The 13,851-nt window shown below is 60.5% G+C and overlaps 1 protein-coding gene across 2 annotated transcripts; it reads left to right on the forward strand.

Moving 5' to 3' along the window:
• The first annotated feature begins 316 nt into the window (after positions 1-316).
• FES (FES proto-oncogene, tyrosine kinase) lies at positions 317-11,055 on the forward strand. 2 transcript variants are annotated; one of them, XM_027068134.2, is made up of 19 exons: positions 319-619; positions 1,092-1,307; positions 1,501-1,674; positions 3,074-3,170; positions 3,299-3,482; positions 4,884-5,021; positions 5,096-5,215; positions 5,369-5,491; positions 5,605-5,791; positions 5,913-5,996; positions 6,791-7,000; positions 7,268-7,390; positions 7,759-7,812; positions 8,492-8,610; positions 8,931-9,025; positions 9,106-9,229; positions 9,474-9,631; positions 9,731-9,853; positions 10,697-11,055. In XM_027068134.2, exons 2-19 carry the CDS (start codon positions 1,101-1,103, stop codon positions 10,837-10,839), a joined length of 2,463 nt encoding a protein of 820 aa, XP_026923935.2. In that variant the 5' UTR covers positions 319-619; positions 1,092-1,100; the 3' UTR covers positions 10,840-11,055. The 2 variants fall into 2 exon arrangements, with proteins under 2 accessions (XP_026923936.2, XP_026923935.2); XM_027068135.2 differs by lacking the exon at positions 7,268-7,390 and having other exon boundaries at positions 317-619.
• Positions 11,056-13,851: the final 2,796 nt, after the last annotated feature.

Here is a 13,851-nt window from a genome sequence, read left to right on the forward strand (position 1 = left end):
TCCAGTGGAGCAACCCCTGGCAACCTCCCCACCCCCCCCCCACCTACCCCCCCACCCCCCGACCCCCGCCACGCTCCCCTGGGGACAAGACCCCTGCCCCCCTCTCTGGGCTAGGGGAGTGGTTTCACCAGGACCTGTGCACCGAAAAGGAGGCCTCTCCTCGGGGATATTTACTTGGAAATTTTATTCAAATGGAGGCTGGCGCCTGAACTCTCCTTGGGGAATCCGATGGGGTGGGGAGGCGCGGCCCAGGCCTCCCCCTTCCCCTCTGGGCCGCCCTGGCCGCGCGCCAGGCCCCCACCGCGCACCGGCCGCTTCCCCGGGCTCCCGGGCGCTGCCCAGGCCCCGAGGGCGCCGGCAGGAGGCTCTCCGCGGCCATTCTTCCCCGGCCCCCTCCTCCCTTCCGTTTCCGCGGCCGCAGTGGCGCGCTGGGCAGGGGGGCCGGCAGGCGTCGGGGGCGCCGGCCCTCCCGCCCGCCCCTTCCCCTCGCGGGCCCGCCCCGGCCGGCCGACTGAAACCGCGGCAGGAGGAAGCCGAATCAGGAACTGGCCAGGGTCGCCCGGGCCCGGAGTCGTCCCCCTGAGGCGTCCTCGGCAGCCCCGGAGCAGCTGCCCGCGCGGTAACTCCTGCCCTGAGGCTCGGGGTGGGGGGGGGGTGGGTGTTGGGGTGGTGGGGCAGGGCCCAGCCAGGGGTTCGGGGACGGGGGACGCCGGACCGGGTGGGACCTGGCAGAGGGGCAGGGGTACCGGCAGGGCTCAGACCGTGGCTGCCTGAAGCTCCTCCACCCCCACCCCTGATGCCCCCCTCCCCCAGCTCACCGAGCCCCTGGGAAGGGCGCTGGGTAGAAGGGCCTGGGGAGGGAGGGGACCCCTGGCGCCAGGCCTTGGCCCGAGACACAGGAAGCAATGAGGGCCGGTCTCAGGCCAAGTTGCCATTTTGTACCTATGGCTGCATTTCAGCTGGAGAGCACCCCACCTCCTGTGTGTCTGCAGCTCCTCTTCCCCCAGCAGCCCCCAGCCCCTCCGCCCCACCCCTCCATCTCCAGCGGCTGCCTTACCCCGTGGTGGGCCCTCTCCTCTCTCTGTCCCCAGGACGGCACTATGGGCTTCTCTTCCGAGCTGTGCAGCCCCCAAGGCCATGGGGCAGTACAGCAGATGCAGGAGGCTGAGCTGCGGTTGCTGGAGGGCATGAGAAAGTGGATGGCCCAGCGGGTCAAGAGTGACAGGGAATATGCAGGGCTACTGCACCACATGTCGCTGCAGGACGGCGGAGGCCGGGGCACGGGCCCCTATAGCCCCATCAGCCAGGTGGGGTTCCGTGGGACCCTAGTTCTCCTCACCCCCTTCCTGCCTTCGACGGAGAAATCCCCACGGGTGTCCCTTATGTCTGCCCGCCCCCTTCCTTTCCCCGAGCCCACTGGGGAGGGTTGGAGAATCGGGCAGGCCCAGGCTTGGGAGCCATTGTCCCCTTGCTCCCTGTCTCGCCCATCCCGTGTTCTAGTCCTGGGCCGAGATCACCAGCCAGACGGAGGGCCTGAGCCGGTTGCTGAGGCAGCACGCGGAGGATCTGAACTCGGGGCCCCTGAGTAAGCTGGGCCTGCTGATCCGGGAGCGGCAGCAGCTGCGCAAGACCTACAGCGAGCAGTGGCAGCAGCTCCAGCAGGAGCTCACCAAGGTGCGTGCGTGGCCCTGAGTGTGCACCGCCCAGAGTTTGAGGCCACAAGGGCCGGTTTTGCACACAGGACGCCCTGGATTCACTGGGGAAGTGGAAGTCCCTGACCACAGGCCTACCCCAGCTTCCGTCCCTCCTCCCTGCATTTGGGCTGGCCTGCAGCAAGGCCTCTCTGCATTTTCTGTTACCTGACCACATGCCCGAGCAAAGGGCCGGGAGTAAGGGTGGGCCGTCCAGCCACCACCTCCCAGGCACACGGGATCTGTGACCCACCTCTTGCCCTGCGCCGGCTGGCTCTGGGGTCTGAGAGACAGCAAGGGGAATCGGGGCTAATCTGTCTGCCCTTGGCCTAGGTGGGCTCCTCCCAAGGCACCAGAGACACCACAGGGAGCAGGGTGGCCCCCTGACACAGCGGTTAAAGACCAGGGCCGCAGAGTCGGCCTGTCAGCATTTGAACCCTGGTCTGGAGGCTCCTGGTCTGGAGGCTGTGTGATTGCAGCTCTTTGTGTGGGTGCTTCAGCCTCCTGATTCAGTGTGCTGGTCAGCACTGCGGTGCCACACCCCTTCCACCTGCGCCAAACCCAGCCTTACCGTGGACCCACAGCGGCCCCTGGTGGCCAGTGTCCACCTACCGTCTCCCCAGAAGCACACTGAATTCAGCAGTCTGCACATTTGTGTAGGTACTTTTACTGGAACACAGCCGTGCCCGATTGTTTGTTTTCACATTACCTATGGCTGTTACAGGGCTCCAGTGGCAGAGCTGAGTGATTTCAACAGAGACTGCTTAAAGAAAAAGGTTCATCTGGTCTTGACCTTAAGCTGTTACAGGCGGGGAAACTAAGGTTTAGAGGAAAGGGATAGAACTTACCCAGAGGATCCCAGTGCGTACACAGGGGAGCTGGGGATAAGAACTTTGGTCTTGGCCATCCGTTGTTCCTGCCACCAGGAACGTGATTTATTGGACTCGGTGCAAAATGAAAATGAAACGCGGGGCTTCTTGTGGAAAAATTAGTAAGAATTTCGAGATAGCATCAACAGAGCATCAGACCCAGCACAGGGCCCTTCTGAGGGTGGAGTTCTGTGCCGTGACTCCTCAGGCCACACGTGCCCACAGCCGGGTCCTGCCTGCCCCCAGACACCCCTCTAGGTCAAGGAGGGACAGGTGGAATCTGCCAGGCCCACGTCTCTGCCTCCCCCAGGGGCCTGTCCTTAACCCAGGTGCTCTCATCCTAATGTCAGCGGCAGAGGCTGGGCTCCAGAAGCTTCCCGGCCCCTCCCAGAGGAAGGACTTGGATGTGCTTCCTGCCTAGACTGCAGGGCCCGTGCGGGGCTTCACCTCCAGCAGGAATCTCCTGTGCCCTGGGGACCTGCCACCCCACACTGGCCTCTCCTCTCTCCCCAGACCCACAACCAGGACATCGAGAAGCTGAAGAGCCAGTACCGAGCCCTGGCACGGGACAGCGCCCAGGCCCGGCGCAAGTACCAGGAGGCCAGCAAAGGTGCGCGGCTTCCCTTCGCGGAAGAGAGGGATCCCCGAGCCAGCCCTGACCTATCCACAGGTGCCCAGGGAGTGGGGCGTCCCCAGGCCTCTGGGCCATCACCCACAACCCCTCTCCTCACCCGGCAGACAAAGACCGCGACAAGGCCAAGGACAAGTATGTGCGCAGCCTGTGGAAGCTCTTTGCTCACCACAACCGCTACGTGCTGGGCGTGCGGGCCGCGCAGCTACACCACCACCACCACCACCAGCTCATGCTCCCCGGCCTGCTGCAGTCGCTACAGGACCTGCACCAGGAGATGGCATGCATCCTGTAAGCCCACACCCCAGCCCGCCCGCCCCCTTCACAGCCCGAAAGCCCTGCCGCCAGGCCCGGAGGCAGGGTCCAGAAACGCGTCCGGTGACAGTGGCCGCGTCACCACAGGAGAGTGGGCCCTGGGCTGAGGTTTGGAGCCCGTCAGCTCGTATCCGGATGCCGTTATTCCAGGATCCCTTATTGCAAGGTTTGGTTAAATTTATGGAGCCCTGCTCTGGGCTCTGGGGTACAGCAGAGACCAACGGAGACCAAAAACGTCTGTCCTCTGGGATCATTCATGTTACTGGAGAGAGAAAAGAAAGTCACTACAATGGATAGTGTGTGGAGGCAATAAGTGCTATGGAGAAAAATAAAACAAGGAGAGGAATTTGGGGGGCTGGGAAGACGGACAGCTTTCAATAGAGTGCTTTGGAAAAGCCTCCGGTACTGGAGTGAACCAGGGGGATGTTTGGAGAAAGACCATTCCAGAAAGAGGGAAGAGCAGGTGCATAGGCCCCGAGGTGGGAGAGTTCCTGGAATCCAGGAACAGCAAGGAAGCCAGCGCATCCTAGGCAGAGTGAGGGGAGGGCAGAGCCGGACGCCAGCCCAGATGGGTCCAGGGGTTGGGAGGCTACTGGGTGACACGGGGTCCAGCAGGCCGTTTTGAGCACTTTGGCTCTGCTGTCTTAAGGATAGGCTTTGGGGCGCCTGAACAGGGCCAGGGCGATGAGACGGAGGCTGCTGTGGTCATGCAGACCACGGACTGTGGCCGCTGGGCCAGGGCAGTAGTGATGGAAGGGAGAAGCCCTGAGTTCCCGGGTGCACCCTGAAGGTGGACTGGAAGTGAGGTGTGAGTCGAGGGTGACTGCAGGATGACTCTTGGAAGATGGAGTTTCCGCCACCTTACGTGGACAGGGAGGGGAGAAGAGGAGATAAGAATAGGAGTTCGTGTTTCAACTCACGGAGTTTGGGTGTCTAAGAGATGTCAAACGAGACGTTCGGGCAGGTGGATGGCTGCGTGCGGCTAGAGCCCTGGGGAGGTCCCGGAACTAGACACGGAGATGTCGGGTCAGCGGCACGTCAACGGCCTGTGCATGTACCGGAGCCCCAGAGCCGCAGCTGTTGGGCTGGCTGCCCAGGACAGACATGATTGTGCTCGCATTCACTGAGCGCTTCGGTATACCGCCCTCTGTGCACATGCGCTCTCGTTGGGTCACAACGCCCAGCGTCCCCAGTGTCCACATCGGGAGGCGAAGATAAGAGAGACGTTGAGTAATTTGTGTGTGGTCATTTGGCTGGTAAATGATGGAGGGAGGGGTCAACCCCAGGGCTGACTACTCTAAACCCAGTGTGGCAGGTGAGCTTTCCGGCCTCACCCAGCCTGAGGCCGCACTGACCAGCGCTCCTGTTTGGGGACAGGAAGGAAATCCTGCAGGAGTACCTGGAGATCAGCAGCCTGGTGCAGGACGAGGTGGTGGCCATTCACCTGGAGATGGCTGCAGCTGTCGCCCGCATCCAGCCCGAGGCCGAGTACCAAGGCTTCCTGCGACAGTATGGGTAAGCCCCTCCTTCCTTCCGCCGGGCACCAGGGCCGCTGGCCCGTTCACTGACGGGGCGCTGTCCCCCTGAAGGTCCACACCTGACGTCCCACCCTGCGTCACCTTTGATGAGTCACTTCTCGAGGAGGGAGAACCTCTGGAGCCCGGGGAGCTGCAGCTGAACGAGCTGACCGTGGAGAGCGTGCAGCACACGTGGGTGGTGGCCCGGCACCGGGCTGGGCTGGCCGGGGTGGCCAGGGGCGGACGCCGTCTCCGCGGAGCCGCAGCCAGCCTTGCTTGGCTCTGCGGGGATGCCTCCGTGGGGCACGGGGCACGGCTCTCACACGGCCCTTCCTCCGGGCACAGGCTGACCTCGGTGACGGATGAGCTGACCGTGGCCACCCAGACGGTGCTCAGCCGGCAGGAAGCGGTCGCTCAGCTGCAGCGCGAGCTCCAGAACGAGGAGCAGAACACCCACCCCCGGGAGCGGTGAGTGGGTTCGCCCACGCAGCCTCCCCACCCCCGCCTCCACCCCCCTGTCCTTGGGCTAGAGGCTGAGCCCCGCCCCCTCTCTCCCGCCTCCCACCTGGCCCCGCCCACAGGGTGCAGCTGCTGGCCAAGAGGCAGGTGTTGCAAGAGGCGCTGCAGGCGCTGCAGGTGGCATTGTGCAGCCAGGCCAAGCTGCAGGCCCAGCGGGAGCTGCTGCAGGCCAAGCTGGAGCAGCTGGGCCCTGGCGAGCCCCCGCCCGTCCTGCTCCTGCAGGATGACCGCCACTCCACGTCGTCCTCGGTGAGCCGCCCGCCGCCATCCGCCGCCGCCAGCCACGCCTGCCCGCCCGGGGCGCGCTCCTCATGTTTGCCCTCCCCCTCCCCAAGCCCGGCCACCCGCTGACGTCTGTCCCTGGCCCCAGGAGCAGGAGCGAGAAGGGGGAAGGACACCCACCTTGGAGATCCTTAAGAGCCACATCTCAGGAATCTTCCGCCCCAAGTTCTCGGTGAGTGGAGCCTCTGCCCCTCTCCACGGGGTGGGCCGGGCCGGGCCAGGGGTCTCAGGCATGTACTTCCTAAGCCTCTTCCACCAGGGTGTTTGGGGTTAGTCGCTGGGTTGCCCTAGACAGGAGGCTCTGCCCAGAGGAGGCTGCTTTTTTTTTTTTTTTTTTTTTTTTTTAACGTTATTTGTTTTTGAGAGAAAGAGAGCGTGAGGGGGAGAGGGACAGAGAGAGAGGGAGACACAGAATCGGAAGCAGCTCCAGGCTCGGAGCCGTCAGCACAGAGCCGGCCGCGGGGCTTGAACCCACAAATGGCGAGATCATGACCTGAACTAAAGTCGGATGCTCAACCGACTGAGCCACCCAGGCGCCCCAAGAGGAGGCTGCTTTTATCGGGGAGTCCCTGTCTTCCCCGAGAATCTGGGCTGCATACGTCCCCAGATCTTGCCGGCCTGCACCTCCTTCTCCTCCACCCCCCTGTGTGCTTCAGCCTTGTCTCCCCCCCCCCCCACCCCCCCTCCGGCTCTCCCTGCACTGGGACAAGTTGAACAGCTGGGGCCTGGAGGAAAAGGCAGAAGCCTGCTGTGAGATCAGCCAGCGTGGGCGTCCCCTCCCGGCTCTGCCTCCAAAGTCATTTGCTTGCTTCGGGGGCTCTAATGCCAACAGGTGGTTCATGAGGATGAGGGGCATATACGAGAGAGAGACCCCCCCAACCCCCGGCTGACCCCTGTCTGTCCTGGCGGCCTCCCCTGACAATCTGGCTGAGTGACCCTTCCTCGTTCCTCCCCTGCCCCTGCCAGCTCCCTCCACCCCTGCAGCTCGTACCAGAGGTGCAGAAGCCCCTGCACGAGCAGCTGTGGTACCACGGGGCCCTCCCACGGGCAGAGGTGGCTGAGCTGTTGACACACTCTGGGGACTTTCTGGTGCGCGAGAGCCAGGGCAAGCAGGAATATGTGTTGTCGGTGCTGTGGGACGGCCAGCCCCGCCACTTCATCATCCAGTCCGCTGACGTGAGTGGGGCCTGGACTCCAGCCTTCCCTGCCTCGCTACCCCTCTCCGCCGCCCCCCCTCCCCCCCCCCCCACCGACCGCGCCCAGTCCCTGCGAGAAGCCAGACACATAAATCCTCTAAGGAGGGGCTGCGGGCCTGTGGCGCAGCATCAGAGAGCACCTTTTCTGGCGGCCCTGCCTCCCATCCCTCCCTCCTCTCCCAGGGCTCAGGCCCCCTCAGCAGTGGGGGCTGTTGACCCTGCCGCCCCACCCCCCCCCGCCCCACAGAACCTCTACCGACTGGAAGGAGACGGCTTTGCGAGCATCCCCTTGCTCGTCGACCACCTGCTGCGCTCCCAGCAGCCCCTCACCAAGAAGAGCGGTATTGTCCTCAACAGGGCTGTGCCCAAGGTGAGCCCGTGCCACCAGCGTCAGAGCACGAAGGGCTCCCCGGGGTCCTATCTGCAGACACGGTGCCAAGTGATTCCGCACTCGCCAGGGGGCCAGCCGCCCTCTAGGCTTGGAATCTCAAGGCCCCTTCCGTTCCATGGGGGACACACACAGCTGACGTTCCCCTAGTCAGGGCACCCACCTCATCTCCCGAGTCATCTGAGTGTGATCCTAATACCACCCAGCCCCCATTTTTCAGACCAACAAACTGAGGTGCCAAGAAACGAAAGACATTGTGTTGGTGGGGGATGATGTCCGGTCCCTTGCAGGGCCCAGCACGCATTCCCCTCACTGACTTCGCCCCCCCCCCCAACTCCTCCCTCCCCCAGGACAAGTGGGTGCTAAACCACGAGGACCTGGTGTTGGGTGAGCAGATCGGGCAGGTGAGTTGAGTGTTCTACCAGCTTCCTGTTGTCTGGTGTCTCCCTCCTCTAGCATCGCTTTCTCCTGGACCTCGGGCCAGGTCAGCCCTAAACCCTGGCCTCAGAGAACCTTTCTGTCTTCCTGCCTCAGTCTGAGTGCCAGCTTGGACCCCTGATTCTCCACCTGGCCATCGCCACACACCATCCCACAGGAAACAGAGGGAAAAGTACCTACCCTGGAAACTTCCCTGGGGGGTTGGGGGGGGGTTCCTTCCACCAGAACCCTCCAACCCTCAACTCCTCCCATCACCCCCAGGCCCTTGTCTCTTCAGCTCGCTCTTATGTGCATGGGGAGACATACTTTGTTCATGGGGCTGTAAAATACACGCTAAGGAAAAAAGTCACTTTCTTAAAACTCAGAATGTTTTTTCAACCCAAGCGGGAAGTGATTTTTGGGTTTTCTGGGTCACTGCTAGGTGAATGTGGCGAGTCAGAGGTAACCTTCTCTGCCTGTCCCCTGTGTGCCATCTGGGTTCCCCACCCAGGCGGAGAACTCCTAGAGAGCACGACTGAGCGGTCTTGAGCATGGGGACAGCGAGTGCAGGGTGGGTGGGGACTAGGTGAGGACAGGTCCCCGGGAGTGAGGAAGAGGAAGACTGATGGTCCAGGGAAGACTGATAGGAACTCGAGACCGTTTCAGGGGAACTTTGGCGAAGTGTTCAGTGGACGCCTGAGGGCCGACAACACTCTGGTGGCCGTGAAATCTTGTCGCGAGACACTCCCACCTGACATCAAGGCCAAGTTTCTTCAGGAAGCAAAGTAGGTGGTAAAAGAACGATCCCATAACTCCGCACGCAGTGGGTTCGTCTGGGCATGGCACGGGGTAAACTTGGACTTCGATGGGAGTGTTTAATCCTCACGCCCCCATGCAGATGGGACCCCCCCCCCACACACACACACAGTGTCCGTGACCACCCGAGGTCACACCTCCAGGCCTGCTGGCCTCAGCGGCCAAGCTCTCCAATTCCGCTGCCCTCTCCCGCCCTCCCTCAGTCTCCCTGGGGCTCGGGGGCTCCCGCGGTCGGGGAAGTGAACGTGCCAGGCCCCGAGGCGGGCTCCTAAGCGGCAGTGCCCCCCAGGATCCTGAAGCAGTACAGCCACCCCAACATCGTGCGTCTCATCGGCGTCTGCACCCAGAAGCAGCCCATCTACATCGTCATGGAGCTCGTGCAGGGTGAGCCGAGGAAGCTGGGGTGGACGCGCAAGGAGGGGGGCTGCCGGAGGCTCACCCACGCTTCCCCTGCCCACCGCCAGGGGGCGACTTCCTGACCTTCCTGAGGACGGAGGGAGCCCGCCTGCGGATGAAGACGCTGCTGCAGATGGTGGGCGACGCGGCCGCGGGCATGGAGTACCTGGAGAGCAAGTGCTGCATCCACCGGTGGGTGAGGGGCGCCCCCCGCCGCCCTCCCCCCCCCCCCCCCGCCTGGCGCAGGCCGTGCTGTCACCCTGCAGCTCCCCTCACGGCAGGCCCCTGTCCCAGGCGTGGAGTCGGCTCGTCCTCGTGGAGCAGGAGCCGCGGGGCGAGGAGCAGCTTGGTTCACGGCTGTGCCTAGAGCGGGGCCGGGCACGGGGGCAGGTGCCGCCGGGGCCCCGGCTCAGTGGCCCTGCCCTGCCTCGCCCAGGGACCTAGCTGCTCGGAACTGCCTGGTGACGGAGAAGAACGTCCTGAAGATCAGTGACTTCGGGATGTCGCGGGAGGAAGCCGATGGGATCTACGCGGCCTCAGGGGGCCTCAGACAAGTTCCGGTGAAGTGGACGGCACCCGAGGCTCTTAACTACGGTATCTGGGCCTCCGGCCGGGGGCAGGGGCCTAGACTGGAGGGGGCCTCATTCTGGCGAGCAGACGTGGCCGGCCCACCCACGCCTCGCCTCCCCACAGGCCGCTACTCCTCTGAGAGCGACGTGTGGAGCTTCGGCATCTTGCTGTGGGAGACCTTCAGCCTGGGCGCCTCCCCCTACCCCAACCTCAGCAATCAGCAGACCCGCGAGTTTGTGGAAAAAGGTAAGACGTCCCTGCGGGATGGCAGCTCCAGAGCCACGCCCTCTTCTTCTCCGGGCCGCGGCTGGGTTCCTCCAGGTCCCCGGGCCACCCACTGGGGCAGAGCGAGAATCACCCTGTGGCTGCCACGTGTGTGCGGGACCAGCACTGTCTAATTTACTCTTCATAACATGGGCGGGAGGGCTTAATGTGTCCCTCTTACAGACAAAAACACAGGCTTGCGGGGGCGCCTGGGTGGCTCAGTCAGTTAAGCACCTCTCAGTTTCGGCCCAGGTCATGATGTCATGGTTTCTTGGGTTCCAGCCCTGCGTTGGCTCTGCACTGACAGTGCTGAGCCTGCTGGGGATACCGTCTCCCTCTCTCTCTCCCCCTTCCCCACTCGCACGGTCTGTCTCTCAAAATAAATGAATAAAACTTAAAAAATAAATAAATAAGTAAAAAGAAAAAAAAAGAAAACTGGCTTGCAGAGGTCACACAACTGGCACACAGTGGGACTGAGGTTAGACCCTCTGTCCTTGGAGCCTTTGAAGAGTGGAAACTCAAGAACAGTGCATTTTTTTTTTTATGTTTTTTAATTTATTTTTGAGAGAGAGAGCATGAGTGGGGGAGGGACAGCGAGAGAGGGGGACAGAGGATCAGAACTGGGTTCTGCGCTCACAGCAGTGAGCCCCATGCGGGGCTCGAACTCACGAATCGTGAGATCATGATCCGAGCCAACTGAGCCTCCCAGGTGCCTCGAGAACCATGCGTCTTAGGCCACTCCCATTGCTCAAGGTGTGTCCCCGGGGGCTGCTGGTGTCCTCACGCCTGTTCCTCGCACCCCGTGTGCTGTGCCTGTCCCCACAGGTGGCCGCCTGCCCTGCCCCGAGCTGTGCCCTGACGCTGTGTTCAGGCTCATGGAGCAGTGCTGGGCCTACGAGCCCGGGCAGCGGCCCAGCTTCAGCGCCATCTGCCAGGAGCTGCAGAGCATCCGAAAGCGGCATCGGTGAGACCGGCCCTGCTTCTCAAGCCGGCGGCCTCGACAGGCAGGATCGTACCTCCTCCCCAGTCCAGCCCACACTGCCGGATGGCTCCTCGCAGCCCTGGACCGAGCCACTGGCGTCCATGCTGCGGGAATGCATGTAGTTCGCTGGGCTGTGCAGTCTCGCTCCTGCCCGGGGCTCCCTCTCCAGATGGAAATAATAAAACCACCTGTGCCCATTGAATGCTCGCGGCATGTGCGCTCCTCTGGAGGGCAGGTCTTAGGAGTAGCTGGCCTCTGCTGTGGCCGTGGGGAAGGCGGAGCACCGGCAGGGTTTCGAGGCAGAACTGACGTGGTCTGGTCGCCACTGGATGTGAGACACGGGGAACGGGGAGAGAGATCAGGTGATGCACGGGCTTCTGGCACAGGGCAGCGTCTTGCCTGAAACAGAGTCACAGACAGAGGAGCAGAGCTGCGGAAAGAATGGGTAGTTTGGAGACGTTGCATTTGCGGGGCCTGTGGGGATGATGAAGTTTTGGGGTGATTGGGGTTCATGGGGTCCGGAGCCGACGGCCAACAAGGAACTCCTGAAGATGTCTTTGGTGCAAATAGGTGATTTTATTAAAGCACAGGGACAGGACCCGTGAGCAGGAAGAGCTGCACTGGCTGGGAGGGGGTCAGGGATAGAGTAAGTCTAAGGAATTTTGGAAGCAAGGTTTCCAGGGCCTTGAGGGGCTAGCTGTTGCTAGGGAAACGCCATTTATTATCATTTAATAAAACCTGAGTCCTGAGACCCTTCAGATGTATATTGGGGGCCTTAAGCTTGGAGTAGGATTGCCAACATATATCCTGGGGCGGTTGAGATAAAGGAAGTAGACTTAACAGGATCCCTGACTGAGGTTGAATGTTAAACTCACATTCTCTTTTGCCCCCAGCAAAGTGTCATCATGGAGACAGCTGAGCTCCTAGAGGGAGGTCACTCTGCCGGTTTCAAGGACTTGTCAATGGGCTGTAGGCAGTAAGGGAATTTCGTTTCTCATTTTCCTTAGTTTCCCACATCACCATGGCAAGCACTTAAGCCCCTTTCCTTTGGTCTTCGGTAGCTGGGAGTGTTTGAGGAATATCACCTACTCCACCCTCCACCTGGCGGGGGACGAGTGCCAGCCCGTATTTTGCCCTCAGCTTGCCTCATGCTCCCTCCTCAGGGATGTGGGTGTGACATAGAAGTCTAGAAGCCCAGATGGCAGCAGAGGCTGGCAACTGACGTTTGAAAGTCATCAGTTGATGTTAGGAAGGAGCTGACACTGTGATGCGTGCAGGGGAGTCAGGCAAAGTGAATTTCCCTGAAAGGAGACTGGGGTGACTGAAGAGAAAGAAAATGCTTCCCAGGGAGTTCATCTACTAAGACGACTCTACTGAGCGACGAGGTAGCAGAGCGGGAGCCCTCACCTCCTCCTCTAATGCTAGAAAGTCCCCCGGGAAATCTATAAAATCATCTGAAACTTCGTGAGCCCCGCGTCGGGCTCTGTGCTGACAGCTCGGAGCCTGGAGCCTGCTTCACATTCTGTGTCTCCCTCTCTCTCTGCCCCTCTCCTGCTCACACTTGGTCTCTGTCTCTCTCAAAAATAAACATTAAAAGAATTTTTTTTAATAGTAATTAAAAAAAAAAAAGACAAAAAAGTACAAACTGAAAAACAGTAACCAGGAAAGGTCTCTAGCACCAAAGAACAAAGCAACAAGAACTTGGAGGTAAAACGGCCAACCCTCCAGAAAGTGAGAAAGGCGTTGACCTCGGTTTTCAAAGGTGAGGAAAGCACGGTAACTTGTGTAAACCAGAGGAAATCAGGGGAGGATGTGATTACGAAAAATACTAAGAAGTCAAACTCTATCCATGGGAAGCGATAGAAAGCAGAACCGAGGCATTTCTGCTCCTGGGTAGGATGTGGTAGGTCTCCGCAGGCCGCTGTTCCCGTTGCAACAGCTAGGAGGAAGTGAGATGAGAATCATCACTTGTGGGAGACTGAGGCGTGGTGGAAGGAGTCAGAACCACATGAGCAAAATATCAAGGACGAAAGAGCCCCTCCAAGGGGAACTGATGATGGCGGTCGCTTTCTTCTCCGAGGGCCTCGTTGATGTGGGGCCTCTCTGAGGATCAGCATTGCCCTGAACAGGGAGACTCTACTGGGGAAAGAGGAATGAACCGTTTCTGGTACTTGTAAGGACTGTGCCCTGGGTTGGGCGCTGGAAGAGCCTGGAATGCAAAGTCAGTTTTCCCCCACGGAACGTTTGCTGAGGTCTGGAGCACTTCGGGCAGCTGAGAGGGGCCTGGGGGGCTGGAAAGGCAGGCCCCACAGTCTCGCGGTGCTTAGAGGGAGGGGGGGCTGAAATATTAACCGCCTCCCCGCTCAAGACTGGCCAGATTGTGAGCCTGGGTGGTTTGGAAGACTGAAGAGCTAACCTCAAAATCTCTGAAGAGAATTCAAGGGACTAGAGAGATACAGGCTGGCCAGGCTTTCAACGCCAGATCCAAGAGGACAACTCCTAAGGGACAGGGACAGCCCAGAGGAGGATTGAGTTTTACCAGAACTGTAGCTGTGCCCTAACTCTGCTCAATGCTTGATTCCATCAAGGGGACTGACTCCCCTGGGGTGGGGGAAAGAAATAACATAGTCTGAAGTCCCTACCCTTTTTTTATTTTTTTAAGGGTATGTATTTTTTATTTTATTTTTTTAAAATTTTTTTAACATTTATTTATTTTTTTATTTTATTTTATTTTTTTTTATGTTTATTTATTTTTGAGACAGAGAGAGACAGAGCATGAACGGGGGAGGGTCAGAGAGAGAGGGAGACACAGAATCTGAAACAGGCTCCAGGCTCTGAGCTGTCAGCACAGAGCCCGACGCGGGGCTCGAACTCACAAACCATGAGATCATGACCTGAGCCGAAGTCGGACGCTTAACCGACCGAGCCACCCAGGCGCCCCTGTATTTTTTATTTTAATTCCAGTATAGGGGCACCTGGGTGGCTCAGTTGCTTGGGT

Source organism: Acinonyx jubatus, chromosome B3 (assembly GCF_027475565.1).
Source record: "Acinonyx jubatus isolate Ajub_Pintada_27869175 chromosome B3, VMU_Ajub_asm_v1.0, whole genome shotgun sequence".
Classification (NCBI taxonomy): domain Eukaryota; kingdom Metazoa; phylum Chordata; class Mammalia; order Carnivora; family Felidae; genus Acinonyx; species Acinonyx jubatus.

Bases quoted from the DNA above. Each gene is read 5' to 3' on its own strand.
- FES (XM_027068134.2), top strand. From the start codon at position 1,101: ATGGGCTTCTCTTCCGAGCTGTGCAGCCCCCAAGGCCATGGGGCAGTA. The intron at 7,001-7,267 runs GTGAGTGGGGCC...CCCGCCCCACAG, and splicing joins TCATCATCCAGTCCGCTGAC to AACCTCTACCGACTGGAAGG. The intron at 7,391-7,758 runs GTGAGCCCGTGC...TCCCTCCCCCAG, and splicing joins TCAACAGGGCTGTGCCCAAG to GACAAGTGGGTGCTAAACCA.